General features: G+C 45.6%; 1 protein-coding gene across 2 annotated transcripts in view; it reads left to right on the top strand.

Annotated features, from left to right (window-relative positions):
* PPM1L (protein phosphatase, Mg2+/Mn2+ dependent 1L) overlaps positions 1-23,932 on the top strand; it is a 64,766-nt gene extending 40,834 nt beyond the window's left edge. The window contains exons 2-5 of one of the 2 annotated variants that reach the window (XM_059479525.1): positions 10,590-10,764; positions 15,903-16,064; positions 17,079-18,372; positions 22,293-23,932. In XM_059479525.1, the coding sequence (XP_059335508.1) occupies positions 10,590-10,764; positions 15,903-16,064; positions 17,079-17,428 (687 nt within the window). In that variant the 3' untranslated portion in view covers positions 17,429-18,372; positions 22,293-23,932. Of the gene's footprint in view, positions 1-10,589; positions 10,765-15,902; positions 16,065-17,078; positions 19,052-22,292 lie in introns of both variants that reach the window. The other variant, XM_059479526.1, reaches the window with a different exon arrangement.
* Positions 23,933-24,464: the final 532 nt, after the last annotated feature.

Genomic DNA, 24,464 nt, shown 5'->3' with positions numbered 1-24,464 from the left:
GGTTTTCATGTTTAGCACCTCTCCTTTCTTTTGGCCTCTTAGCAAAGCTCATCCTTAAAGGTGTCTCCCAAAATTCCCTTTCCTTGCTCTCCCAAAATTCCCTTTCCTGTGACTTCCCTTAAATCTCCCAAAATTCCCTTTTCTTTAACTTTCCTTAAATCTCCCAAATGTCCCTTTCCTTTAACTTTCCTTAAACCGCCCAAAATTCCCTTTCCTTTAGCAAGCTCCTTGCTGCTCAGCCTTCCCTTTTGTCCCTTTCCTTCTCCCAGACTCTCTCCCTCAGAAATGCCATTATTTGGCCGTACCATCCCGTTGGCTCCAAAATAAGTTTCTCACTCTTCTACACACCAGGTTTTCCCCCCCCCTCAACATTTCCTGCTGGTATTTTATTTGTCTCCATTTAGATGAGTTTCTAGCACACCCACAAGATTCCCAAATCCTGTTTTTACCCTTTTTTTGCTCAGTGTTGGCAGCATTTCTTTGAACCTCAACGATTCAGATGTTGTTTTCTCATTCCCTGTTTGTGTCCCGCCGTCGGTCGTCAGGAAACAAACCCACTTTTTTTGGGGTGGAAAGTTGAAATTCCACGTTCTCCTGCCCAAAATTATTCTCTCACATTTTTTTGCCCCGATCTGTCGAGACACTTCGAGCTGTTGAGATTTTTATTTTTTTTCCATTCTGCTCTTCTCTGGTTTCACCACAGTTCATCCCTTTAGTGTTTGCTTGCTCCAAGCGTTGCTGGGAATAAATCTGGATTTCTTATTGAAATTTATTTATTCCAGCAGCTGGGATCAGGCAGTGCCTGCAGGGAAGGGGTTGTGGAGGTGGATTTAAAAGCAGCTGCACCTGGGGGTGATGTGCTGGGAGGCTTAGACATGGTTTGGTGCTCAGGTGTGGCAAACAGAGCTCAGGCAGAGATAACACCTGGGATACATCACTCTGAGGGTAATCCTGCAGTTCTGGGGGATAGGAGGATGAGAGGAGAGGAGATTTAATGATGCTCCCACTGCTTCATCTGGAGATGTTCCCAGAGCTGCCTGGTTTGGGTTGGAGTCCAGGAGTTTAGAGATGGGGAAGTCATCAGCTGGGAGTGGGGCTCACCATGATCCTTGCCTTGACAACTGTTAGGGAATTTTCTGAAAAATAATATGGAAAAACTGTCTGGAAAATGATGGAAAACCTGTGGACTAGGATTAGTTCTGGGGAGATGATCCAGGTGGAATAATGGGCAGGAAGAATCCCCACAGAGTTCCCCCATCCTGAGGGATGAAGTGAGGGAGCAGCAGCCTGTGAGGGACAGAGCAAGGCCCCAAAGAGTCCAGGGACTCTGGGGGGAAATATTAATGATTTTGGGAAATGATAAATCAGTGTCTGAGTGACAGCAAAATATGTGGAAAAACTCTCTGGAAAATGGTGGAAAATCTGGTGGAGTGGGATTATTTCTGTGGAGATGATCCAGGTGGAATAATGGGCAGTAGGGGAAAAAGCCCCACAGAGTTCCCCCATCCTGAGGTATGAAGTGGGGGAGCAGCACCAAAGAGCCCAGAGACTTTGGGGAGAAATATTAATGATTTTGGGACATGATAAATCAATGCCTGAGTGACAGCAAAACATTGATTTGCCAGCAGCTGTTTTTCTGGGAAATGAACTTGATCTCCCCAGCTTCCACCTCAGAGACCTGGCTTAGGACTTGCTCACCACCACGGCATGAAAACCCAACCAGCCCCTGGGATATCTTGGGTTTTCTCTGAATTTCAGATTTGTTTTTCTTCTGAAACCTTGGCTCAGGTTTGCTTAAATTTCTGTTTAAACTCCTGGAAGTGAAAGGTTGAATATTTTTGGGAATGTTGCCAAAATATTAAGCTGTGTTGCGCGAGTCGCTTCGCTCCACGCTCCCGATAAAAGGTATTTGATTTTTGTTGTCTCAAGGCTTGCCATGAAATCTGAAAACTCCAGGCTGTGTCACTTTAATATACAAACACTCCAAGCAATACAAAAGCCTTAAAATCAAAGCTGTGCTGTTATCTCTTCAGAGCAGGAGCTTTTTCAAGGAGCTTCTAATGCAGGAGCAGAATCACTTCCAGTTGCTGCTTTGAAGTTTTTTATAGTGTGCTATCATGGACCTTTAATCCCTGCTGGGGCTGCTCTTAAAAATAGGAGGAAATTGCAAAGTGAAGCAGTAAAGGGAAAGAAACATCTTGGACATTTAATCAGCCTCCCTTGGGAGAGGGACTGGTGTTGTCCCCATGGGAGGAAACCTGGTCATGGCTGTCACTTGGAATGGCCCTGTCTGGGTGCACTGCAGCCTGGCCAGGAATAAAGACACAAAAAAAAAAGATATAATAAAATATATAATAAAAGATATAAAATCTGCTCAGTTATGGCTGCAACACTCTGGTGTCACCCAGAGGGTCGGTGCTGGAGGTCCCAGCTCGTGGCAGGCACTGTTTATTCCCCTTTCCCCTCTCAGCTGCATAATTCCTTGCTCAGCCTCCCCTTCTCCATCCATTCAGAGATGAAAATAGCTGGGAACCTCCTTGACCTTCTGCTTTGATAATAAGTGCAATTAACAATCCTAACGAGCTGCAGAAACACGATGACTGTGTATGGTCTTATTTAATTAAACTGTGTTTCAGGAAAATTTGCTTTAAATGACCATTTAAATGAAAAGATTTCCAGTCTTTTGGAAGGATTTCCCTGGCATGGAATCACTGGGGTTGGAGAAGATTTCCAAGACCATCGAGTCCAGCCTTGGCCTGATCCCCACCTTGTCACCAGCCCAGGGCACTGAGTGCCACCTCCAGGTGTTCTTTGAGCACATTTGGTTTTATCTTTCTTTTTTCTGACTTCCATTTTACTTGGTGCCTCAGGCTTTAGTTTTCATATGTTTCAGGTTCTGTGCTGCTTTAGTGTGTGGGTCTGGGTTTCACATGAGGGGATGGTGAGCTGTGTGCACAGAGCAGGGAGACAAAACAATTCCTGCTCCAGCTGGGCACCAAGGACAAATGACCCAAATCTCAGCCCAGGAGCACAAACCCCGTGGGCTGGAGAGAGAAAAACAAGCAGGGTGGGATTGCCTGGGCTAAAGCTGCAATGGGACAATGAACTGCAAGGTGCAAATGGAGCAGAGCTGATCCCAGGGAGAGACCCCGGCAGCGCTCGTGCATTTTGGGGCCATTTTGGTTCATCTTGGGTGCAGCCCTGGCTGGGCTCTGGTGCTGCCCAAGGTGGATCCATGGAGGAGATCCTTTGGATAAATCACTGCTTTATTCTGGGACTCTGCCCAGCCTCTGCTCCAGGGCATCACACTCTCTGTTCTCCCTTCCATCAGTATTTATCTCCCTCCTTTTCTCCTACATCTGCCTCCTCCCTCGTTGTTTTCCCATCTTTTGCAATGATCTCCTCATGAACTTGAGGAATAAGAACAAAACCACCTCCAGACCATTCCCTGCTCCCCACCTGCCTTTGGGCTCAATAACCAGAGATGTTCTGATCCCAAAAATCCTTTTTTAATCCTTTAAATATACATTTGTAGAGGGAAGCAGGGATAACATCCAGGCACTGCTGTTTGTCCTTACTGGGCCTGATTTATGTCCCTCCTGCTCTCAGGGGTGCAGCTCTCGGAGTTTGTGTTGTGAAATGCCTCCAGAAAAGGAGCAGGCCTTGGAAACTATTTATGGATTGGAATTGGCTGCTGTTCCATTTAATGAAGTCCCTGTCTTTGAGCCTCTGCCATTTAATTAAGCGCTTTATATAATTAGTGTGTGACATCAATTCTGTCCACTCTGGGAGGTTTGTCTGTTCCTCCTGAAGGAGGTGTTTTATTTAATGCAGTTTCTGGGTCCTGCTGCAGCTGAATTCCGGGGCAGCCACTCTGCAGCAGGGTGGGATCCTGAGATCCTGATCTGGTTATTCTTTTTTGTCTTGGTCACTGATGTCCCTGAAACTTTTCTGATTCCTCCTGTTTTTAGGAAAAGGAGCTGTGGCACTACAAGCAAAGCATCTCAGAGCCTTCACATCCTCACCTCTGTCAGCTCACCAGAGGGAAAATTTACTTCTCTGGAAAAAAAAACAACTTTTTCCCCCCTTTTTCTATTGGGTTCCCCCTTTTTTTATTGTAATTTCCCTTTTTTTTTATTATTGTTTTCTTAAACCCTCAGATACTCTCTTTTTTCTACCTTTTTTATTGTTTTCTTAAACCCTCAGATACTCTCTATCTTCTACCCTTTTTTACTACCTTTTTCATTGTAATTTCCCCCATTTTTTATTGTTTTCTTAAACTCTCTGGATTCTCAGATTCCAGGTATAACAAGCAGGGTTTTCCATGGACAATTCCCAAATTAGTTCCCCCAATCAATCATTATTACCCCACTGTTTATACACTTGGGATTCCAGGAGCCTTTTTAAGCACTGAGCGCTGCCACAATCTCGTGTTTCAGCTGCTTATCACCCACATGATCCCCAAAATCTCCTTTCCTGGCAGCCTGCTGTTCCAGGAGAGGACACAAAAGTTTGCTTTATTCTGGATTAGTTTGCTTTATTCTGGATTAGTTTCACAAAACCAGGAATGTGGCTTGTGCTAGTGTTTTCCTGACTGGGAAATGGGAAATAATTGGGATTTCATGGATCATACCTGTCCGTGCTGGGCACAGAGAGAACAGAATTTATCATTTTTCCATCTTGTTGGCTTCCTTGCTCCTGGTTCCAGCTGTCCTGGCTGCCTCCAGCTCATTATTCAGGTCAATACAGTGGATTTTTCAGACCCAAAGGGAGGAGGGCGGGAGCTCAGAAAATAACCATAATTACATTGAACCAGGGCTCATTGAATCTGCAGAAATTTTAATTCCTGAAGGAAAAGAGGGATTGCAGCTTTCCCCTGTTAACCCCTTGGGTGCAGGGTTTGTCCCAGGTGTGGAAGGACAGGGTTGGGTCCCAGTGGTGTCTCCATCCCTGGATTTCTCTGGAAAAAGAGAAGAAAAACCAAAAGGTTTTATCTCATCTCATCTCATCTCATCTCCTCACAGCTCTGGGTGGAACACCAGGCCAATTATTCATGGGATTTCTTAACAGACAACTTTTTAAGGTCAGACTTCAATGGAAATTTAAGGGTTGTTCCCAAATTGGATTTATCTGGTGTAGGAAAAGCCTTAGCAGGGCCCCAAGGAACAACATCTCCTGCTCCAGGAGCTCTCCTGCTCCCCTCAGGGGATTCCTGGCTGGGGAAGGCAAAATGAGAATATTTTCTACATTGACACTCTGCTGCTATTTGAAGTTTCTGTGTGTTTGCTGCTTGCTGAGCTTTGGGGTTGTGCTGGATGGAATCACAGCAATATTCCATTTAAAGGTGCTGGGAAGGGTGGGAGACAGGTTTGGGAGCAGCTGGTGAGACATTCAAGCGGCTGAAAACTGATTTTTCTTTTAATTTTTTGGCTCCTGTGTAACTCACCCAGACTGAATCTTCCCAGTTCTTGGTTTCTGCTTGGCACAAAGTGGAGTCTCTAAATCAGGAGAGACCATTTAGGCTAAAATAAAATATTCCACTGCTCTCCCTGAGTGCTGGGAGGGAGAGAACAATGGCCCAGAAAGATGAATGCTTCTTGCTCTTTAATTGACTCTAATAGGCTATAAATACATTTTTTCCCTCAACTACAGGAGCAGAATGAAAGGCTTCTGGTAAAACTGGTTTTTCACTCTAAAAATCCCCTGCTCTCTGGAAAAGCTTCTGCACAGAGCCACCTGTGGAAATCCCTTGGAGTAGTTTTAAGGCATTTTAATTCCTAATAAAAGCTTTCAGTTCAGGGGCTGCGCTGGTGCAGGGTTGCAGAGTTGGAAATGTCATTTCGAGTTGAGTCATTTTTGCAAACCTCCCTTTTTTTTTTTTTATTTTACCTTCAGTGTTAACTTGATGAGCTCAGTAAAACCCAAAATGCAGCATTTTGCTGTATCAAAATGAGCAGTTCAGCACCTGTGTAAATGCAGAGGGTTTATGGCGCTCTGACCATTATTTTTAGGGTTATTGCTTTTCCTCTCCTTTCTGCCTGTTTGTGCCAATATAAAAAATGATCCCTTTTGCTTAGAATTGATTACAGGGATATAAGAAATGTTTCATTTAATCCTGCTTGGGTGAAATATTCCTGTCTGGCCTTGCAATGCAATCCCTGCTCACAAAATTTAGGAAATAAATGGTAATTTGGGTTTTTCTGGGTTTTTCTGCATTGTTACCTGGTAATGGCCAAGTCTTTTCAGTACGTTTTTTTTACAGACCTTCATTTCATATTCAGCTCATCTCTGCTAATAGTTCCACCCAATTAGCATCAAAATCAGGTGAAATCTTGACATCCCTAATTTATTTTTTATTTTTAGCACTTCAATCGCACCTGTTTTGCTTTGTGCCTTTAACTGAATGGTGCCCTTTGGTAAATTCAGAAATTGAATTTGAATATCAGGCATTGATGTCCTTTCCTCGTGGTGTTGGTCACAATTTCTGAGCCTGAGCCTCTCCCACTTTTGGGGCTCCATCCCCCTGCTTGGCATTGCTGACAGGAATTGTGTCAAACACCTGCTCTGGGCCTCGTTTCCCCACCAATCCTCGTTTTTCTCCTAAAAGAGGCAATGATTGACTTTCTAATTAACATTCAGGGTTTGTGCGTGTGCAATTTAGATGCTGGTGCTTTTTGCTGCACGAATAATTCCTTTACTGTCATTATTGCTGATATTTTTAATTTTGGGGGTGTGCGTGTGGTTGTCAGAGCAAAAATTCAGGGTGGGATAACCCAGCTGGGATTTGGTATTTCCATATCAAATATGGGAAATTTGGTGACTCCACAGCCTCTCAGGGCGCCCTGTTTGACCAGAAAAATAAAGGTTTTATTTAAGTTTTGGTGGAATTTCCTGCATTTCAGTCTGTGCCAGTTCAGGATACACAGAAATTGTTGGCTTGGTGTGTTCACTTGGGAAATTGTCCTGTGACTTCTCCAATCTCTGATGGAATAATTGATAAATAATTGATAAATCCAGAGGAACTGCACTCATTTGCTGGGGGGAGGGGCACCTGCAAATAACTTGGAATTAATAAATCCAAGCACAATTCTAAATATTTAATAAATCCAACCACAATTCTAAATATTTAATAAATCCAACCGCAATTCTAATATTGCACAGGGTGGTCTAAAGGAAAATTTAGGGAAAATTAAGGAAAATTGGAATTTAGGAAAATTAAACACAAATTCCTGAATTTGAGATAAAATAACCAATGTACAATGTGCCTTCTGACCTTTCTGGGGGAAAAACAGCTCTTTAAATGTAATGTTCCTTAATAATGAGTTAATTAATTGCCCTGTGCTTGTGTGGACAGTTGCTTTGGTTTTCCAGGAGGAATTCCCTGGTGCCACAGGGGATCAGTGCAGGAACGTGGGACACGACCCCAGGGATGTTTGAGATTGCAATTTAATCTCTGATTTAATCTATTTGGAAAATGAAATATCAAAAAAAAAACCCAGAGCAGAGGAGAATTCTGGTCCCTCCCAGCCCTGGGATGAGCAGCATTCCCAAGGCTTTGCCTCTGGTGGAGCCATTTCCACTGAGCTCATTTATAACACCGTTCATTAAAATTATAACACAATTCATTAAAATTGTAACACAGTTCATTAAAATTATAACAGAATTCATTAAAATTATAACACAATTCATTAAAATTTGTTTGGGTGTTTCAACGCCAGGAACGGCATTAAAAATAAACCAACTTTAATACAGGAATAAAGCAGTTTATTAGCATTTATTTTTCTGGGTTCTTGCTCAAAAAGTGGAAAACCCAAATTAAACTGTGCCAGAAAAGGGAATTTCCATTCCCTGTGCCAGGGGATGCTCCCGGGGATGGGGGGTGCTGGAAATCCAGATTGAGCCTGGGCTGCTCCCAGAGGTTACTCCGAGGTTACTCCGAGGTTACTCCGAGGTTACTCCGGCTTTACACCGGCCCCAAGTCCAGCCCAACCCTGCCCTCTGCTGGGCCCGAGCAGGGAATTAAAGGGATTTTAATTAATTAATTAAAATTAATTCCCTGGGTTTGTGCGTGTCAGTATTTATGGGCTGGGGGTGCACCAAGGGCAGCGGGAGGGATTCCACCTGTGCTTTAAAATGTAAAAACAAAAACACGTAAATTTGATTCTGCTCTGCCACACACTGCTTTGAAATTTAGAATAAAAATTTAGAATAAAAGCGTTGATTCCACTCTGCCACTTGATGCTTTAAAATTTAGAATAAAAATTCAAAATAAACACATTAAATTTGATTCCACTCTGCCAGTTTGTGCTTTAAAATTTAGAATAAACACATTAAATTCTATATCGATTTGCCACTTGGTGATTTAAAATCGAGAGTAAACACATTAAATTTGAGTCCACTCTGCCATAAGGTGCTTTAAAATTTAGAATAAAAATTCAAAATAAAAAATTCGGAAGAAACACATTAAATTTGATTCCAGTCTGTCATTTTGCGCTTTAAAATTTAGAATAAACACATTAAATTTGATTCTGCTTTACTAATTGGTGCTTAAAAATTTAGTATAAAAATTCGGAATAAACTAATTTAATTTGATTCTGCTTTGCCAATTGGTGCTTTCAAATTTAGAATAAAAATTTATAATAAAAAATTCAGAATAAACTCATTTAATTTGATTTTACTTTGCCACTTTGTGCTTTCAAATTTAGAATAAAAATTTAGAATAAAAAATTCAGAATAAACTCATTTAATTTGATTTTACTTTGCCACTTTGTGCTTTCAAATTTAGAATAAAAATTTAGAATAAAAAATTCAGAATAAACACATGAAATTTGATTCCACTTTACCAATTGGTACTTGAAAATTTAGAATAAAAATTTGGAATAAAATTTTATTATAAGTACATTAAATTTGATTCCAGTCTGTCACTTTGTGTTTTAATATTTAGAATAAACACATTAAATCTGGTTCCACTCTGTGATTTTGTGCTTTACAATTTAGAATAAACATATTAAACTTGATTTTACTTTGCCATATGGTGCTTTAAAATTTAGAATAACAATTCAGGATAAACACATTAAATTTTATTCCGCTCTGTCACGTGGTGCTTTAAAATTTAGGATTAAAAATTTAGAATAAACACATTGAATTTGATTCCGTTTTGCCACTTTGTGCTTTAAAATTTAGAATAAAAACATTAAATTTGATTCTGCTCTGCTTAAAAATTTAGAATAAAAATTTTAAAATAAAAAATTCAGAAGAAACACATTAAATTTGATTCCACTTTACCAATTGGTGCTTTAAAATTTAGAATAAAAATTTCAACACATGAAATTTTATATCACTTTGCCACTTAGTGATTCAAAATCTAGAGTAAACATATTCATTTTGATTCCACTCTGCTGCATGGTGCTGTAACATTTAAAATAAAAATTCAGAATAAACACATTAAATTTGATTGCGCTTTGCCAATTGGTGCTTAAAAATTTAGAATAAAAAATTCAGAATAGGCGCATTAAATTTGATTCCACTTTGCCAATTGGTGCTTTAAAATTTGGAATAAAAATTTAGAAGAAACACATTAAATTTGATTCCGCTCTGAGAATTGGTACTTAAAAAGTTAGAATAAAAGTTTAAAATAAACACATTAAATTTGATTCCGCTCTGAGAATTGGTGCTTAAAAAGTTAGAATAAAAATTTAGAATAAACACATTAAATTTGATTCCGCTCTGCCAATTGGTACTTAAAAAGTTAGAATAAACATTTAAAATAAACTCATTAAATTTGATTCCGCTCTGCCAATCGGTACTTAAAAAGTTAGAATAAAACTTTAAAATAAACTCATTTAATTTGATTTCACTTTGCCAATTGTTGCTTAGAAATTTCGAGTAAAAATTTAAAATAAAAATTCAGAATAAACATATTAAATTTGATTGCGCTTTGCCAATTGGTGCTTAAAAATTTAGAATAAAAAATTCAGAATAGGCGCATTAAATTTGATTCCACTTTGCCAATTGGTGCTTTAAAATTTGGAATAAAAATTTAGAATAAACACATTAAATTTGATTCCGCTCTGAGAATTGGTACTTAAAAAGTTAGAATAAAAATTTAAAATAAACACATTAAATTTGATTCTGCTCTGAGAATTGGTGCTTAAAAAGTTAGAATAAAAATTTAAAATAAACACATTAAATTTGATTCCGCTCTGCCAATTGGTACTTAAAAAGTTAGAATAAACATTTAAAATAAACACATTAAATTTGATTCCGCTCTGAGAATTGGTACTTAAAAAGTTAGAATAAAACTTTAAAATAAACTCATTTAATTTGATTTCACTTTGCCAATTGTTGCCTAGAAATTTCGAGTAAAAATTTAAAATAAAAATTTCCGAATGAACGCATTAAATTTGATTTCACTTCTCCACGTGGCGCCGTAAAATTCCGATTTTTAAACCCCCGAGGCGTGCGGGTGGCCCTGTCCCAAGCCCTGAGCTGTGGGTGCGCAGTGTGTGCGCAGCGCAGGGGCTCTCCGGGTAATTATTTCAGGTAATTAATACCCTAATTAAGGTGATTAACGGCGCTGTTAATTGCAGTCGGCGGCGGAGTACGTGAAGGCGCGGCTGCCCGAGGTGCTGAAGCAGCACCTGCAGGACTACGAGCGGGACAAGGAGAACAGCGTGCTGTCCTACCAGAGCATCCTGGAGCAGCAGATCCTCTCCATCGACAGGGAGATGCTGGAGAAGCTCACCGTCTCCTACGATGAGGCAGGTACGGCTGGGCTGCCCACAATTCTCGTTTTCCTGCCAAAAAATGGCTCATTTCTCCAAATCCCCTGCGCAGGTTGAGCTTTTTGTCCTCGTTTTTGCTCCTCCTTAGGTGGTTCCTCGTAATTCTCATTTTCCTGCCCCAAAAATCACTCTTTTCCCCAAACCCTTCAGCTTCTGTCGTTGTTTTCTGAAATGTGTGCTCCTCTTGAAGTGGTTCCTCATAATTCTCATTTTCCTGCCCCAAAAATCACTCTTTTCCCCAAACCCCTTCAGCTTCTGTCCTTGTTTTCTGAAATGTTTGTTCCTCCCAAAGCGGTTCCTCATAATTCTCATTTTTCAGCTCCAAAAATGGCTCTTTTCCCCCCAACACCTTCAACTTTTGTCCTTGTGTTTATGAAATGTGTGCTCCTCTTGAAGTGGTTCCTCATAATTCTCATTTTTCTGCCCCAAAAAATGGCTCATTTCTCCAAATCCCCTGCGCAGGTTGAGCTTTTTGTCCTCATTTTTGCTCCTCCTTAGGTGGTTCCTCGTAATTCTTATTTTCCTGCCCCAAAAATCACTCATTTCCCCACACCCCTTCAACTTTTCTCCTTGTTTTCTGAAATGTTTGTCCCCCCTGAAGTGGTTCCTCGTAATTCTCATTTTCCTGCCCCAAAAATCACTCTTTTCCCCAAGCCCCTTCAGCTTCTGTCCTTGTTTTCTGAAATGTTTGTTCCTCCCAAAGTGGTTCCTTAGAATTGTCATTTTTCTGCCCCAAAAAAGGCTCATTTCCCCAAGCGCCTAGTGCAGGTTGAGCTTTTGTCCTTATTTTTGTGAGAAGTTTGTTCCTCCTGAAGTGGCTTCTCACAATTCCCATTTTTCTGCCAAAAATGGCTCTTTTCCCCAAACCCCTTCAGCTTCTGTCCTTGTTTTCTGAAATGTGTGCTCCCCTTGAAGTGGTTCCTCATAATTCTCATTTTCCTGCCCCAAAAATGGCTCATTTGCCCAAACATCTTCAACTTTTGTCCTTGTTTTCTGAAATGTTTGCCCCTCCTGGAGTGGTTCCTCATAATTCTCATTTTTCAGCTCCAAAAATGGCTCTTTTCCCCCCAACACCTTCAACTTTTGTCCTTGTGTTTATGAAATGTGTGCTCCTCTTGAAGTGGTTCCTCATAATTCTCATTTTTCTGCCCCAAAAAATGGCTCATTTCTCCAAATCCCCTGTGCTGGTTGAGCTTTTCGTTCTTGTTTTTGTTCCTCCTCAAGTGGTTCCTCAGAATTCTCATTTTCCTGCCCCAAAAATCACTCATTTCCCCAAACACCTTCAACTTTTCTCCTTCTTTTGTGAAATGTTTGTCCCCCCTGAAGTGGTTCCTCATAATTCTCATTTTTCTGCCCCAAAAAATTGGCTTGTTTTCCCAAACCCCCCGTGCAGGTTGAGCTTTTTGTCCTCATTTTTGTTCCTCCTGAAGCGGTTCCTTAGAATTCTCTTTTTACTGCCCCAAAAATGGCTCATTTTAAGTCCTTCCCCAAGGTCCTTCAACTTTTGCCCTTGTTTTTGTGGAAATGTTTCATCCTCCTGAAGGGATTCCTCATAATTCTCATTTTCCTGCCCCAAAAATGGCTCATTTTTAATCCTTCCCCAAACACCTTCAACTTTTGTCCTTGTTTTTGTGGAATCTGTGTTTCTCCTGAAATGGTTCCTCACATTTCTCATTTTCCTGCCCCAAAAATTGCTCGTTTTCAGCCCTTCCCCAAACCCCTTGAACTTTCGTCCTCATTTTTGTAAATATTTGTTCCTCCTGAAATTATTCCTTATAATTCTCCTTTTACTGCCCCAAAAAAATTATTCATTTCCAGTCTTTCCCCAGTCCCCTTGTGCAGGTTGAGCTTTTATCCTCATTTTTGTCATCTTTTATCCTCATTTTTGTGAAATACTTGTTTTTCCTGTCCCAGTTTGGCTGGGGATGTCCCCCCTGGGTGCTGGCAGGAGCTGAGGGGACACTTCTGGCAGCTCATTGTGCTCTGCTGTTAATTATTTTAATTATTTCCTGTGTCTCTCCATTGCCACCCCCTAGATTTTCCTCTTTTCCCCTTCACAAATTCCTGATTTTTGGCCTTTCCCAGCTGGGAGTGGACTGGGCAGGCACAAAATCTGATTTTTACCCTGACATGAGGATGGGCAGCCAAACCCAGGCAGTTTTTGGGGCTTTCTGGACACTGAACTGCCAGCTTGCAGATCTGACGCTTTTCCTGGCATTTTGTTCTCAGAAATGCCTTTCAGCTTTTAAATCCTTTTGTAAAATACACCTCACACCACGAGCTTGGCCTGTGGGTTCTCAAAGGCCAGCACAGGTCAAAATGAGGGTGCAGAATATTTCTTTCATCACATATGGCTTGCTTTTAATAATGCACAAAAAATAAGCTTCAAAATTTGTTGCTTTCTGTCACCTCTGTTGATTTTTCTCACACAGAATTTCCCAAAATCCTGTCATTTTTTTTTTTCCATTAGTTTCCATTAGCTGGTCATTCCAGCTCCTCTCCACTTATTTTCATTTAAAGCAGTTTGTTAGGGAGGAGAAAATGCAGGAAATTACTGATTCCTGTCAGAAGGAAAAGAAAGCTTTTTCCTTTATGGAAATCTCAGTGTTTGTATGGTTAAAATAAAGATTAAAACTGCTTGAAACACATATTTGGGGATTTATCTCATCCAGCAAAAATCATGTGGAAATGAGAAGCTCTGTAATAACTGGTTTAGAAGATTCCCAGCAGCACAGCTGTAAATGAAAGCCCCAAATTCATCAGAGATGAAAACACAGCAGTGGAGCCCCTCACCCTCCTAATTGTGCCCCTTATTTATGAAAAGGCAGAAATGGCTCTACCTGCCCTTGGAACCAGAGCTGATTGTGAGCAAAGCACAGAAAATGGGCAGTTAAATGTAATTACAGCAGCTACTGGTGATCCTGGGTGCTCCAGCCCTTGGTGCTGACATTTTCCCTTTTTTTGGCTTTTTTTCCAAACAAAATCAACTGAACGAGGAACTCGAGCTGCTGGCGGGGTGTAAAAAGTGAAGGAAACAATCCTTCAAAATTGGCAAAATATGAAATTAAATATTTGTTAAAATTATTCCTTAGTTTCGCTCCGGACAGGTTTTGTTCTTGTGGTCTAGAAAAATGAATGTCTCGCATGTCTTCTTTCTCTCTTCTGTCTCATAGTTTAGCTCATTTAACAAAACAAGAATCTGAATTTGCCACTCTTTGTGCCTGGTTTTTTTTGGGGGGTTTTTTTGCTTCAGCTTTGGATTCACTGAAGCTGAAGTGAATCCCCAAAATATCTGTTGTTAGCATGAGGGGCAGGTTTCTCCATTTTCAGGTTTCTCCATTTTCAGGTTTCTCCATTTTCAGTGCCTTGATAAATGAAGCCTAAGAGGGGAGTGATTCACTATGAGAAAAGGCCTTTGGATTCTGACAGAAATTTCATCTTGGATTGGTGTTTAGATTTTGCTGCTGCTCCCAAGGAGCAGTGTGGGAGCACCTGGAAAATGTTTGTGTAGTCCAGTCAACAACCTTGGTTCTTCAGCCAGTTTGGGCCCATTTGTTCTGTAAAAGGCCTCAGCCTGAAAACAGAAGGTGTTGCTGTTGGGAGACACCCATCCAGAGAAATCCTTGTTTGTGGAAAGCAAAATTCTCACAAACGACTCCTACACCAATCATTCCTCCTTTGATGGTGGTGAAAGGGGAGAAAATGCAATTTTGTCTGTGATGTGAGGGATCCCCCAGAGCCCCCCTGGAGCCCTGCCAGGGTTCCATCCCTGCAGGAATGATGAGCAGCTGGAATTCCAGCAGCTGGCAGCCAGGGGAGCTGCCAGGGAGGTTTTTGGGGTGCTCCCAGGGCAGGGGAGCATTCCCACACCTTTTCCAGCCTTTCCCATCCCTCTTGGAAGGACCGTTCTGCACCCCCAGGTAAATCCTTTCTCCCAAAGTGGGTTCAGTTTGAGTTCAGCCGCATCCCTTTGCCAGGAGAAAGCTGAAATGCTCTGATTTTGGCACAATTTTGGGTGTTAATTTGGCCTTTCTGGCAGCATCCAGTGTTAATAAAGTGCAGCCTTGATGGACTCCACATCCCAACGTGGATCTTTCCCTTTTTTTGCCTTTAGGAAATCAATCCATCAGAGCTACACATAAAATGAGTTTGTCTGGGAATAGTCGAGTGCTGGCAAGATTTCTTTTTGTGAGTTTCGAGTAAGGAAGCTTTAAAAAATGAAAGCAGGCCAAAAGTGACAGATGGGGACAAATCCTCTGCTAATCTGTAAATCCTTTAGTTTAAAAAGTGGCATTCTTGACTAGCTAAGGCTGGGGTAATTTTGTGCAAGAATTTTTTCTCCCAACAAAGCTTTGCTGGCTCTTAATCCCATTCCTTTGATTTGCAGCATCCCTAAACATCCGAGGTGGTCAGTGCCTGATCTGTGGCAAATTTTGGTTATTTAAAGGAATTTTAGCATTTAATCCCAATGTTCCAGGGAATTCCAGCCTGCTGGGAGGTTCTGGAGGGGTTTTGTCCTGTGGGAAATGGCTTTTTTCTTTAATGGATGGCCCTTCTTCCCTATGAGTTCTGAAAAAATTGAGTTTCATTACTGCACAACAAAAAAAGAGATGGAATTCATTTTTCCCTGCTGTCAAGCAGTCCTGGAGATATTGATATTTAGGGATTGCATCCAGAGCCAGGAGCCAGAGCCAGCCCCAGAATGGGGTTTTTTTTAGCTGATATTTGCTGGTTTTGGGTGAGGGGGGCAGGAAGGGGAAGATGGGAACTGGAAAGGAGATGGGAAATGGGAAATATTCCTCCCATTTTAAGGTGGGCTCAGTGCTCAGAACCGGAAAGGAGATGGGAAATTGGAAATATTCCTTCTATTTTAAGGTGGACTCAGTGCTCAGAACTGGAGAGGAGATGGGAAATTTGAAATATTCCTTCTGTTTTAAGGTGGGCTCAGTGCTCTGGGGGTCACAACTGGGACTCCCCAGTCTTGGAAGTCCTTCCCACCTCAACCACCCTGGCATTCCGTGACAGGAACAGCACTTTCCTGCTGATCAGGACCATCCATTTCATGGCAGAAATGTGATTTTCCCCACCTCTAAGAGCAGCCGCTGTGGTTCTGTGCAGGCACCACGTGTCTGATCGCCCTGCTGTCCGACAAGGAGCTGACCGTGGCCAACGTGGGCGACTCGCGGGGCGTCCTCTGCGACAAGGACGGCAATGCCATCCCCCTGTCCCACGACCACAAGCCCTACCAGCTGAAGGAGAGGAAGAGGATTAAGAGAGCCGGTGAGTTGTTGGGAAGTTCAGCTTTTATTTGTCGCTAAAATTGACATTTCCTCCAGGAGAGGGTGGGAAGTGACTGAGGTGGCAGCAGATCAAATCTCCTGTTCTCTGCCCAAAATTCCACAGGGCAGAGGTGGCAGCAGATCAAATTGGAGTTCATTGTCCCATTGCAGCTTTAGCCCAGGCAGTCCCACCCTGCTTGTTTTTCTCTCTCCAGCCCACGGGGTTTGTGCTCTGGGCTGAGATTTGGATCATTTGTCCTTGGTGCCCAGCTGGAGCAGGAATTGTTTTGTCTCCTGCACTGTGCACACAGCTCACCATCCCAAAATGTGAAGCTCAGAACTGCACAGTAAAACAGCACAGAGTCTGAAAAATATAAAAACTAAAACCTGAGGCATCACCTCCCATGTTCTGAGCTCTGTAATCCCTCAGGATGAAACTTTGGGGGGTCTGGCAGGAACCAGAGAGCTCCTTGGATGTTCCAGAGAGCTCCTTGGGTGTTCCAGAGAGCTGCTTGGATGTTCCATAGAGCTGAATGTTCCAAAGAGCTCCTTAGATGTTCCAAAGGGCAATTTAGATGTTCTAGAGAGCTAGATGGTTGAATGAGCTTCTTGGATGGTCCAAAAATCTGTTTGGATGTTCCAGAGAGCTCCCTGGATGTTCCTAAGGGGTCCTTGGACATCCCAAAGAGCAGTTTGGATGTTCCAAAGAAAGAGCAACCTGGGTGTTCCAGAGAGGTCCTTGGACATTCCAAAGAGCTCCTTGGATGTTCTAAAGAGCAGCTTGGATGTTCCAGAGGGCAGCTTGGATGTTCCAAAGAGCTCCTTGGATGTTCCAGAGAGCAGCTTGGATGTTCTAAAGAGCTGGATATTCCAAAGAGCTCCTTGGATGTTCCAAAGAAAGAGCAGCCTGGATGTTCCAGAGAGCAGCTTGGACATTCCAAAGAGCAGTTTGGCCATTCCAAAGAGCTTCTTGGATGTTCCAAAGAGCTGATTTAAGTGTTGTTTCCCCCCCCAGGTGGGTTCATCAGCTTCAACGGCTCGTGGCGCGTGCAGGGCATCCTGGCCATGTCGCGCTCGCTGGGCGATTACCCCCTGAAGAACCTGAACGTGGTGATCCCCGACCCCGACATCCTGAGCTTTGACCTGGACAAACTGCAGCCAGAGTTCATGATCCTGGCCTCGGACGGGCTGTGGGACGCCTTCAGCAACGAGGAGGCCGTGAGGTTCATCAAGGAGCGCCTGGACGAGCCGCACTTCGGCGCCAAGAGCATCGTGCTGCAGTCCTTCTACAGGGGCTGCCCCGACAACATCACCGTCATGGTGGTGAAGTTCAGGAATAGCAGCAAAGCTGAGGAGCAGCAGTGAGGAGCCCCCGGGCCCGCTCAGGACTCAGGACAGTCTGTGTGTGCTGGGAAGCTCCAGGAGCGCCGTGCGGGCTCTCCCGCGGCCGCGGATCCATCCGGGCTCTGCTCGTGGCTTGGCAAAAGGAGCAATACAACAAATAAATCCATGCTGAGCGACCACAAGAATCCAGTCTGCCCCCTGCCCCTGCCCTGTGCCCTCGCTGCTCCCTAGGAACCGACTGGAAGCTCCCATTTCTCACTTTTCTTTAGGAATCCTGCGTGGGTTTGGGTTTGATTGCTCTCCTCAGGGGCACGGCAGGGCCAGGGCAGTGCTGCTGCTCCTCCCTCCTGCTGTCCCTGCTCAGGAGCTGCTCTCGTGTCCCTCATCTCTGCACCCTGCAGTGGGAGGGCTGGCTGGGCAAGGGTTTGGGATGTGAAGGAGGAAGAGGAGCCAATCTCAGCCTGCTGCCACTGCTGGTTCTGCTTTGTTCAGCCTCCCCCCACAATAAACCCTGCTGAGCATGTGAGTAGGTAGAGCTCCTGAAGCACCACGTCTATTCAGGCTGTGCATTACTCTAGGACAGTTCTTCTAGGCCATATTGTATCCAAACCAACTCATGGTGAACTTCAGCAAAGCCCCGGGAGCTCTGAAGCTCGTGGCTGGGAGCAGAGCTCAGCTGTGGGAGCAGAACGTGTGTCCTTCACCGAGATCCCCCTGACCTTACTGCTGTGGAAAGAGATGGGAGAGCAAATGGATTTCACTGGTGACTGGTGGGAGCCTCACCCAAGCAGGGCGTTCCTCAGAGGTTCCTCAGAGCTTCCTAGCTGGAAGTCAAGCCTGAGAGAGACTTCCCTGTACCACTGCAGGTGGATTTGTGGTGTTAATCCCAGGGCAGACCCCTCTGGACGGGCTCTTGGGATGACCTGCAAATGCCAGGCAGCATCAATGCACTGTAGAGATGAAAGGTTGTGTTAAATCTAGGTTTTAAAAGTGTGTTTAGATCTAACTTTCAGTATTTTATTGTATTTTGGGATCTGTGACTGCTGTGAGTTGGAGTGAGGACAGTTTGGGTTTGCTGCACCTCTGGTACCAGCTGTGTCATGGCAGAGGGACAGGGCAGGCAGGATTTTGGATGGCTCCTTTGTCCTTACCCTGCCTTACAGAAGTCCTTGGGATCTCCCCAGAACGTGGTCCTGGACACGCTGCTCAAGTCTTCAGGGTGGTGGAGGCTGTCTGTGTTTGGTGTGGAGCTGGGTCAGGGATGTGACGGATTCCCTGGCCTTGCCTGTTCCTTGGGAAGGTCCAGTATTCCTCATTTCCCAGCTGTGACCCCCCTGCTCACCTGTAGGAGCTCTCAAGGCAAAAAATCAAAGAGCACAAACTTCTGCTCGAGAAGGAATCCCCATCTTTGTCTTGTTTTGTCCCCCCAACAAACTTCCCTCCTTTAATTTGTTTGGGGATAATCTCAGCCCTCAGCTGGCTCTGGTGGTGTTTCCAGAATGTGTCTGGAGCCCTGGGAGAGCAGTGCCCAGCAGGCAGGAGCCTGCCCTGCTCCTTTCCCTGCCCTTTCCCACCCCTGGTGCAGCTGAGTGCCCCTGGCTGCCCAGCTGGGCAGCGAACAGGAATTGCTCCAGGTATTGCAGCGTGCACAGAGTGAGGGCAGAGCGCTGCAAGTGCAGCCCTGGGTGATGGTGATTCCATGGGAATGCTGGATCTGGGCTGGAATGGCACAGAGCACTGGGAGAGCAGCTCCAGGCAGAGCTCAGGGTGGAGTTTGCCTTCCCTGTCCCCTTCCCTGTCCCCTTCCCTGTCCCCCTGTGCCTTCCCTGTCCCCTTCCCTGTCCCCCTGTGCCTTCCCTGTCCCCCTGTCCCCTTCCCTGTCCCCTTCCCTGTCCCCCTGTGCCTTCCCTGTCCCCTTTTCTGTCCCCTTCCCTGTCCCCCTGTGCCTTCCCTGTCCCCTTCCCTGTCCCCCTGTGCCTTCCCTGTCCCCCTGTCTCCTTCCCTGTCCCCTTCCCTGTCCCCCTGTGCCTTCCCTGTGGAGGGCACAGCTCCTGGGGAAGGAGGAATTCCAGCAGCTCTGAAGGATGTTTGTGAGCCCTGAGCCATCCCAGGAGCTGCAGGGATGGCCGTGCCCAGGAGAACAGCACAGATCCAGCTGGGGTGGCAGCTCCTGGCGCATTCCTGAGGGATCCACGAGCCCTGAGCACAGCCAGGAGCGGGAGCTGGCAGGGGTGGCAGCCAGGAGGGAGCACTGGCAGGGCAGGGCACTGACCCAGCAGGGCAGGAGGGGTTTGCAGGTTTGCTGGATCCTTCCAGGATCATTCCAGGATCATTCCCTGTCCCCCAGCCAGCCCTGTGCCAAGCTCCAGGTGGCTCAGCTGCAGCAGGAACTGTCCCAGCACCTTCAGCTTCCTCCCCCCTCCCTGGCAGTGCCATCCATGCCAACATCTCTGCTCAGCCCGGGGTTTTTTTGCTTTGATTGCTTTGGAAAAGGAGCTTCAGCTGCTCCAGGTTTGAAGGAGAAGGAGTGATGGAGGTGAGAGGCTTTGTGTGGTGTCCCACATCCACGTGCAGTGCCTACCTGTGCTCCCAGCTGGAGGCTTTGGAAGCTTTCCCTGCCAAGGGAGGCGTTTCCAGCTTCCAGTGGTGCTGATCTGTGCCAAACTCTGCCGTGACACAGCTGGAGGCTGCAGGATGAACTCCTTGTGCACATTGCTGATGCACCCCGACCAGTGCAGGGCTCTCCCACTGCCTTAACACTGCATCCATCCATCCATCCATCCATCCATCCATCCATCCATCCATCCATCCATCCATCCATCCATCCATCCATCCTCCACCTGGGGAGGAGCTGTGGCCAGGAATTCCCTGTGCCCATGGCAGCAGGGCCCCAGCCTTCCTGCTGCTCTGCCCCCAAACACAGCTGGGCACAGCTGGAGCTGCTCCTGCCAATCCCCCTGGGCACAGCTGGAGCTGCTCCTGCCAATCCCCCTGGGCACAGCTGGAGCTGCTCCTGCTCACCCAGCCAGGTTTGGTGGCTTCATTCAATCCCCCTGGGCACAGCTGCAGCCTCAGGGCACAGGAGTGGCTGCCAAGGAGCATCTGCAGATGGCTCAAAGTGACAGAGGGACCTTGAACCACGAGGCTGAGCCAGTGCTGGGGAATTGGGCTGTTCCCAAACTGGGCTGTTCCCAAACTGGGTTGTTCCCAAATTGGGCTGTTCCCAGGAACATCCCATCTCCCAGTGCTGGGGAATTGGGCTGTTCCCAAACTGGGTTGTTCCCAAATTGGGCTGTTCCCAGGAACATCCCATCTCCCAGTGCTGGGGAATTGGGCTGTTCCCAAACTGGGTTGTTCCCAAATTGGGCTGTTCCCAGGAACATCCCATCTCCCAGTGCTGGGGAATTGGGCTGTTCCCAAATTGGGCTGTTCCCAAACTGGGCTGTTCCCGAATTCATCTGTTCCCAGGAACATCCCATCTCCCAGAGCTGGGGAATTGGGCTGTTCCCAAATTGGGCTGTTCCCAAACTGGGCTGTTCCCAAACTGGGCTGTTCCCAAATTGGGCTGTTCCCAAACTGAGCTGTTCACAAATTGGGCTGTTCCCAAACCGGGCTGTTCCCAAATTGGGCTGTTCCCAAACCGGGCTGTTCCCAAATTGGGCTGTTCCCGAATTGGGCTGTTCTCAAACTGGGCTGTTCCCAAATTCATCTGTTCCCAGGGACATTCCAGCTCTCAGTGCTTGGGAATTGGAGCATCCCAGTGCTTGGGAGCTGGGCTGTTCCCAAATTGGGCTGTTCCTAGGGACATTCCTAGGGATGTCCCAGCTCCTAGTGCTTGGGAATTGGGCTGTTCCCAAATTGGGCTGTTCCCAAATTCATCTGTTCCCAGGGACATTCCAGCACTCTGGAATTCAGCTGTTCCCAAATTCATTTGGTCCCAGGGATGTCCCAGCTCCCAGTGCTGGGAATTTGGGAATTTGAGCTGTGTCCCAGGGATGTCCCAGTGCTCAGGAACTGGGCTGTTCCAGGGACATTCCAGCTCCCGGTGCTTGGGAACTGGGCTGTTCCCAAACTGGGCTGTTCCCAGGAACATTCCAGCGCTCTGGAATTGGGCTGTTCCCAAACTGGGCTGTTCCCAGGAACATTCCAGCGCTCTGGAATTGGGCTGTTCCCAAATTCAGCTGTTCCCAGGGGTGTCCCAGTGCCAGCTCCCTCCCCTGGGATGCTCTGCTGATTCCCTCCTCCTGCAGCACAGGGACTGCTCTGGGGTTCACCCAGCCCTGGGATCACTCCTGGCATGTCCCAGCCTGTCCCCAGCCTGGTGTTTCCTTCTGCTGGCCTCAGACATCCCCACAAACCCCACAGAAGCCCCTGGGATAGAGGATTTCAGCTCCCACTGCTGCTGCTGCAGGTTAAACCATTTCCAGAGTGAAATTTAAAATATTGTGCAGATTTTAGAATCCAGGAGTCAGAGTTAAAGCACTGCATCAGCTTGGCTGCAGAAACACCAATGCCACAGCCTCAAAAAAAAAAACAACAAAAAAAAGGGAATTTTGTGTCTCAGGATATAGGGCAGCCCTGCTTTAAATAATATGGATTTATTGCTGATGTAGCTGAGACTTTTTTTACACAGAGAAGCATTTAGTCAGTGATTATACTACAGAAAAAACACCTCAGCAGCCTGTCATGCCCCAAAGCAGGATTCCAGGCCTCTGAACAAAATTCCAGGTGAGAATGTTCTGCTGGGATTTGGCCACTGCAGAGCCCAGAGCTGCAGCCCCTTGTGCCCAATGTGTTCATAAATGGCTTTTCTGAAACTCCAGAGAAAAAGATCTGTACAGACAATGAATAATGAGCTGAAGTTTCGTTGCTTTTATTTTTCCAGTGCTGACTGGACGTGGCTTAGGGGGGCCAGTGGATGAGTCTGGATTTTCCTGAGGTAACTCAGAATCCCCTGGACCAGCTCTGGAGGATGCTCTGGGAAGCAAAACCTGCTGGGAGCAGCTGGAGCCCTGCCAGAACCACAATCAGGGGTTTGGGGGCAGTTCTGGAGGGAAAATGATGGATTTGGATGGATTCCATGGGTTTGGGCAGCTCCTGGGCCTGCTCTGCCCAGCCCTGAGGGAGGTGGGGATGAGGGGGTTTTTGGGGTCCCTTCCAACCCAAACCAGTCTGGGATTCTGGGAATTACCTCAGCAATAGGGAACTGAAGCACTTTAGTTCTATTCCCAAGCATATTTCATGGCCAGTCCTGCATTTTTTGCAGCCTGAGTTGCACCCATGGGCACAGCCTCTCTGACACCAAACATCCATAAATGGGAGGCAAAATTTGGGGAAATATCCCAAACCTCCTTTACACTGAGCACAGGGAGTGCTGCCCCACATCCCCTGTGTGATTTATGGGAATTTCTCTGTGCCAGGGTGCACACAAAGCATTGCAGCATTTAACTCCCCTGAAATAACAGCCAGAATGGGAATTTCACCTTCTGCTCCCCACCCAGCAGCAACTTCCAAACACCTTTGCCCAATTTATTATTATTATTATTATTATTATTATTATTATTATTATTATTATTATTATTATTATTATTATTAGGCTTTTCATGTCAGGAAACCCCACAGTTTTCCCATCAAAATCACAAATATTTTGAATTCTGATTTAATACAGCTGCATGAGGAAAAAACAAAAAACTTATTGGGATTTGGGAAACCTTTAGCCTGTGTTTTACACTTTGTTTTTAGTACAATATTCCAGCCGATGCAATAAAATTTGGCCCCTCCCTACTTCAGTTCCCAGATTATTTCACGCTTTTAAGGTTTTTCACCTTTTGCCAGGCTGCTCACACTAAAAACTTCCCTAAAATGGCTTTGAGCAGGAACAGGAGCTCAGTTAGGAATTCTACAGCCTTTTAAGCAATAATAAAGTCAGAATCAAATACAAGCCAGACTTGGAAATGAGGTTTTTTTTTTAGGAAAGCCAGGAGCAGGATGGATGTATTTCCAATGCTGCTGGCTCTGTAAATGACAATTAACTTCAGGTGGCACAAAGAGATCACTGTGTACAAACCTAAGCCTTGGAACCTGAGAGCAGTGTCAGCATTTGGGGCACAAAACCCCGAATTCCTGCAGGTGACAGGAGAATTTCTGGCCATCCTCACCTCCCCATCCCTCCCTCACCACGAGCACTCTCTGCTTTATCCATTTTCTGAAGGCAGCAGAGTCGTGATTACGTTTTTATTTTGGAAAAAGCAATACAAGCTGTGCTGTAGTATCAGTGTTCTTGTGGTAAATAATTTATTTCCAGGCATTTCACGTGGCAGGCTCAGAGAAGAACGGAGGGGTTGGGGTTTGAGGTGTGTAAACAATCACAGAACAGGGCACTTCTCCCAGTACCTGCTCAGAGAACAATCCAATCCCAGCTCCTACACCCACAGCACAGCTGGAATTTCACCTGGGATACAAGAGCATCATTCCCTCAGTTATGCAATACTGTATTTTCCCAAAAATAAAAGAAAAAACAAATAATAGCCTTTATTTTTTAAAAGCTTTGATGAGAACACTGAAACCCTTGTCTGGAGAGTGCTGTCCCCCAAGACTTTTTCATGCTTAAAAACAACACAAGAAATTCCACCCCAGCTCCCAGCTGTGGAGCAGAGCCAAAGGCAGCAGGGTCCTGGTGAGCCCTGAGCCCTGTTCCTGCAGCTCTGGGCAATCCTGAGCCCTGCCAGGCTGTGGGTGCTGCCCAGGGCTCTGCCAGGGCTGTGGGCAGCTCTTCCATGGCTCGGGGCATCCCTGAGCTCTGCCAGGGCTGTGGGTGCTGCCCAGGACTCTGCCAGGGCTGTGGGTGCTGCCCTGAGCTCTGCCAGGGCTGTGGGTGCTGCCCTGAGCTCTGCCAGAGCTGTGGGTGATGCCCTGAGCTCTGCCAGGGCTGTGGGTGCTGCCCAGGGCTCTGCCAGGGCTGTGGGTGCTGCCCTGAGCTCTGCCAGGCTGTGGGTGATGCCCTGAGCTCTGCCAGGCTGTGGGTGCTGCCCTGAGCTCTGCCAGGCTGTGGGTGATG

This window comes from Ammospiza nelsoni, chromosome 10 (assembly GCF_027579445.1).
Source record: "Ammospiza nelsoni isolate bAmmNel1 chromosome 10, bAmmNel1.pri, whole genome shotgun sequence".
Lineage (NCBI taxonomy): Eukaryota > Metazoa > Chordata > Aves > Passeriformes > Passerellidae > Ammospiza > Ammospiza nelsoni.
This window is presented reverse-complemented; position numbering and strand designations above follow the sequence as displayed.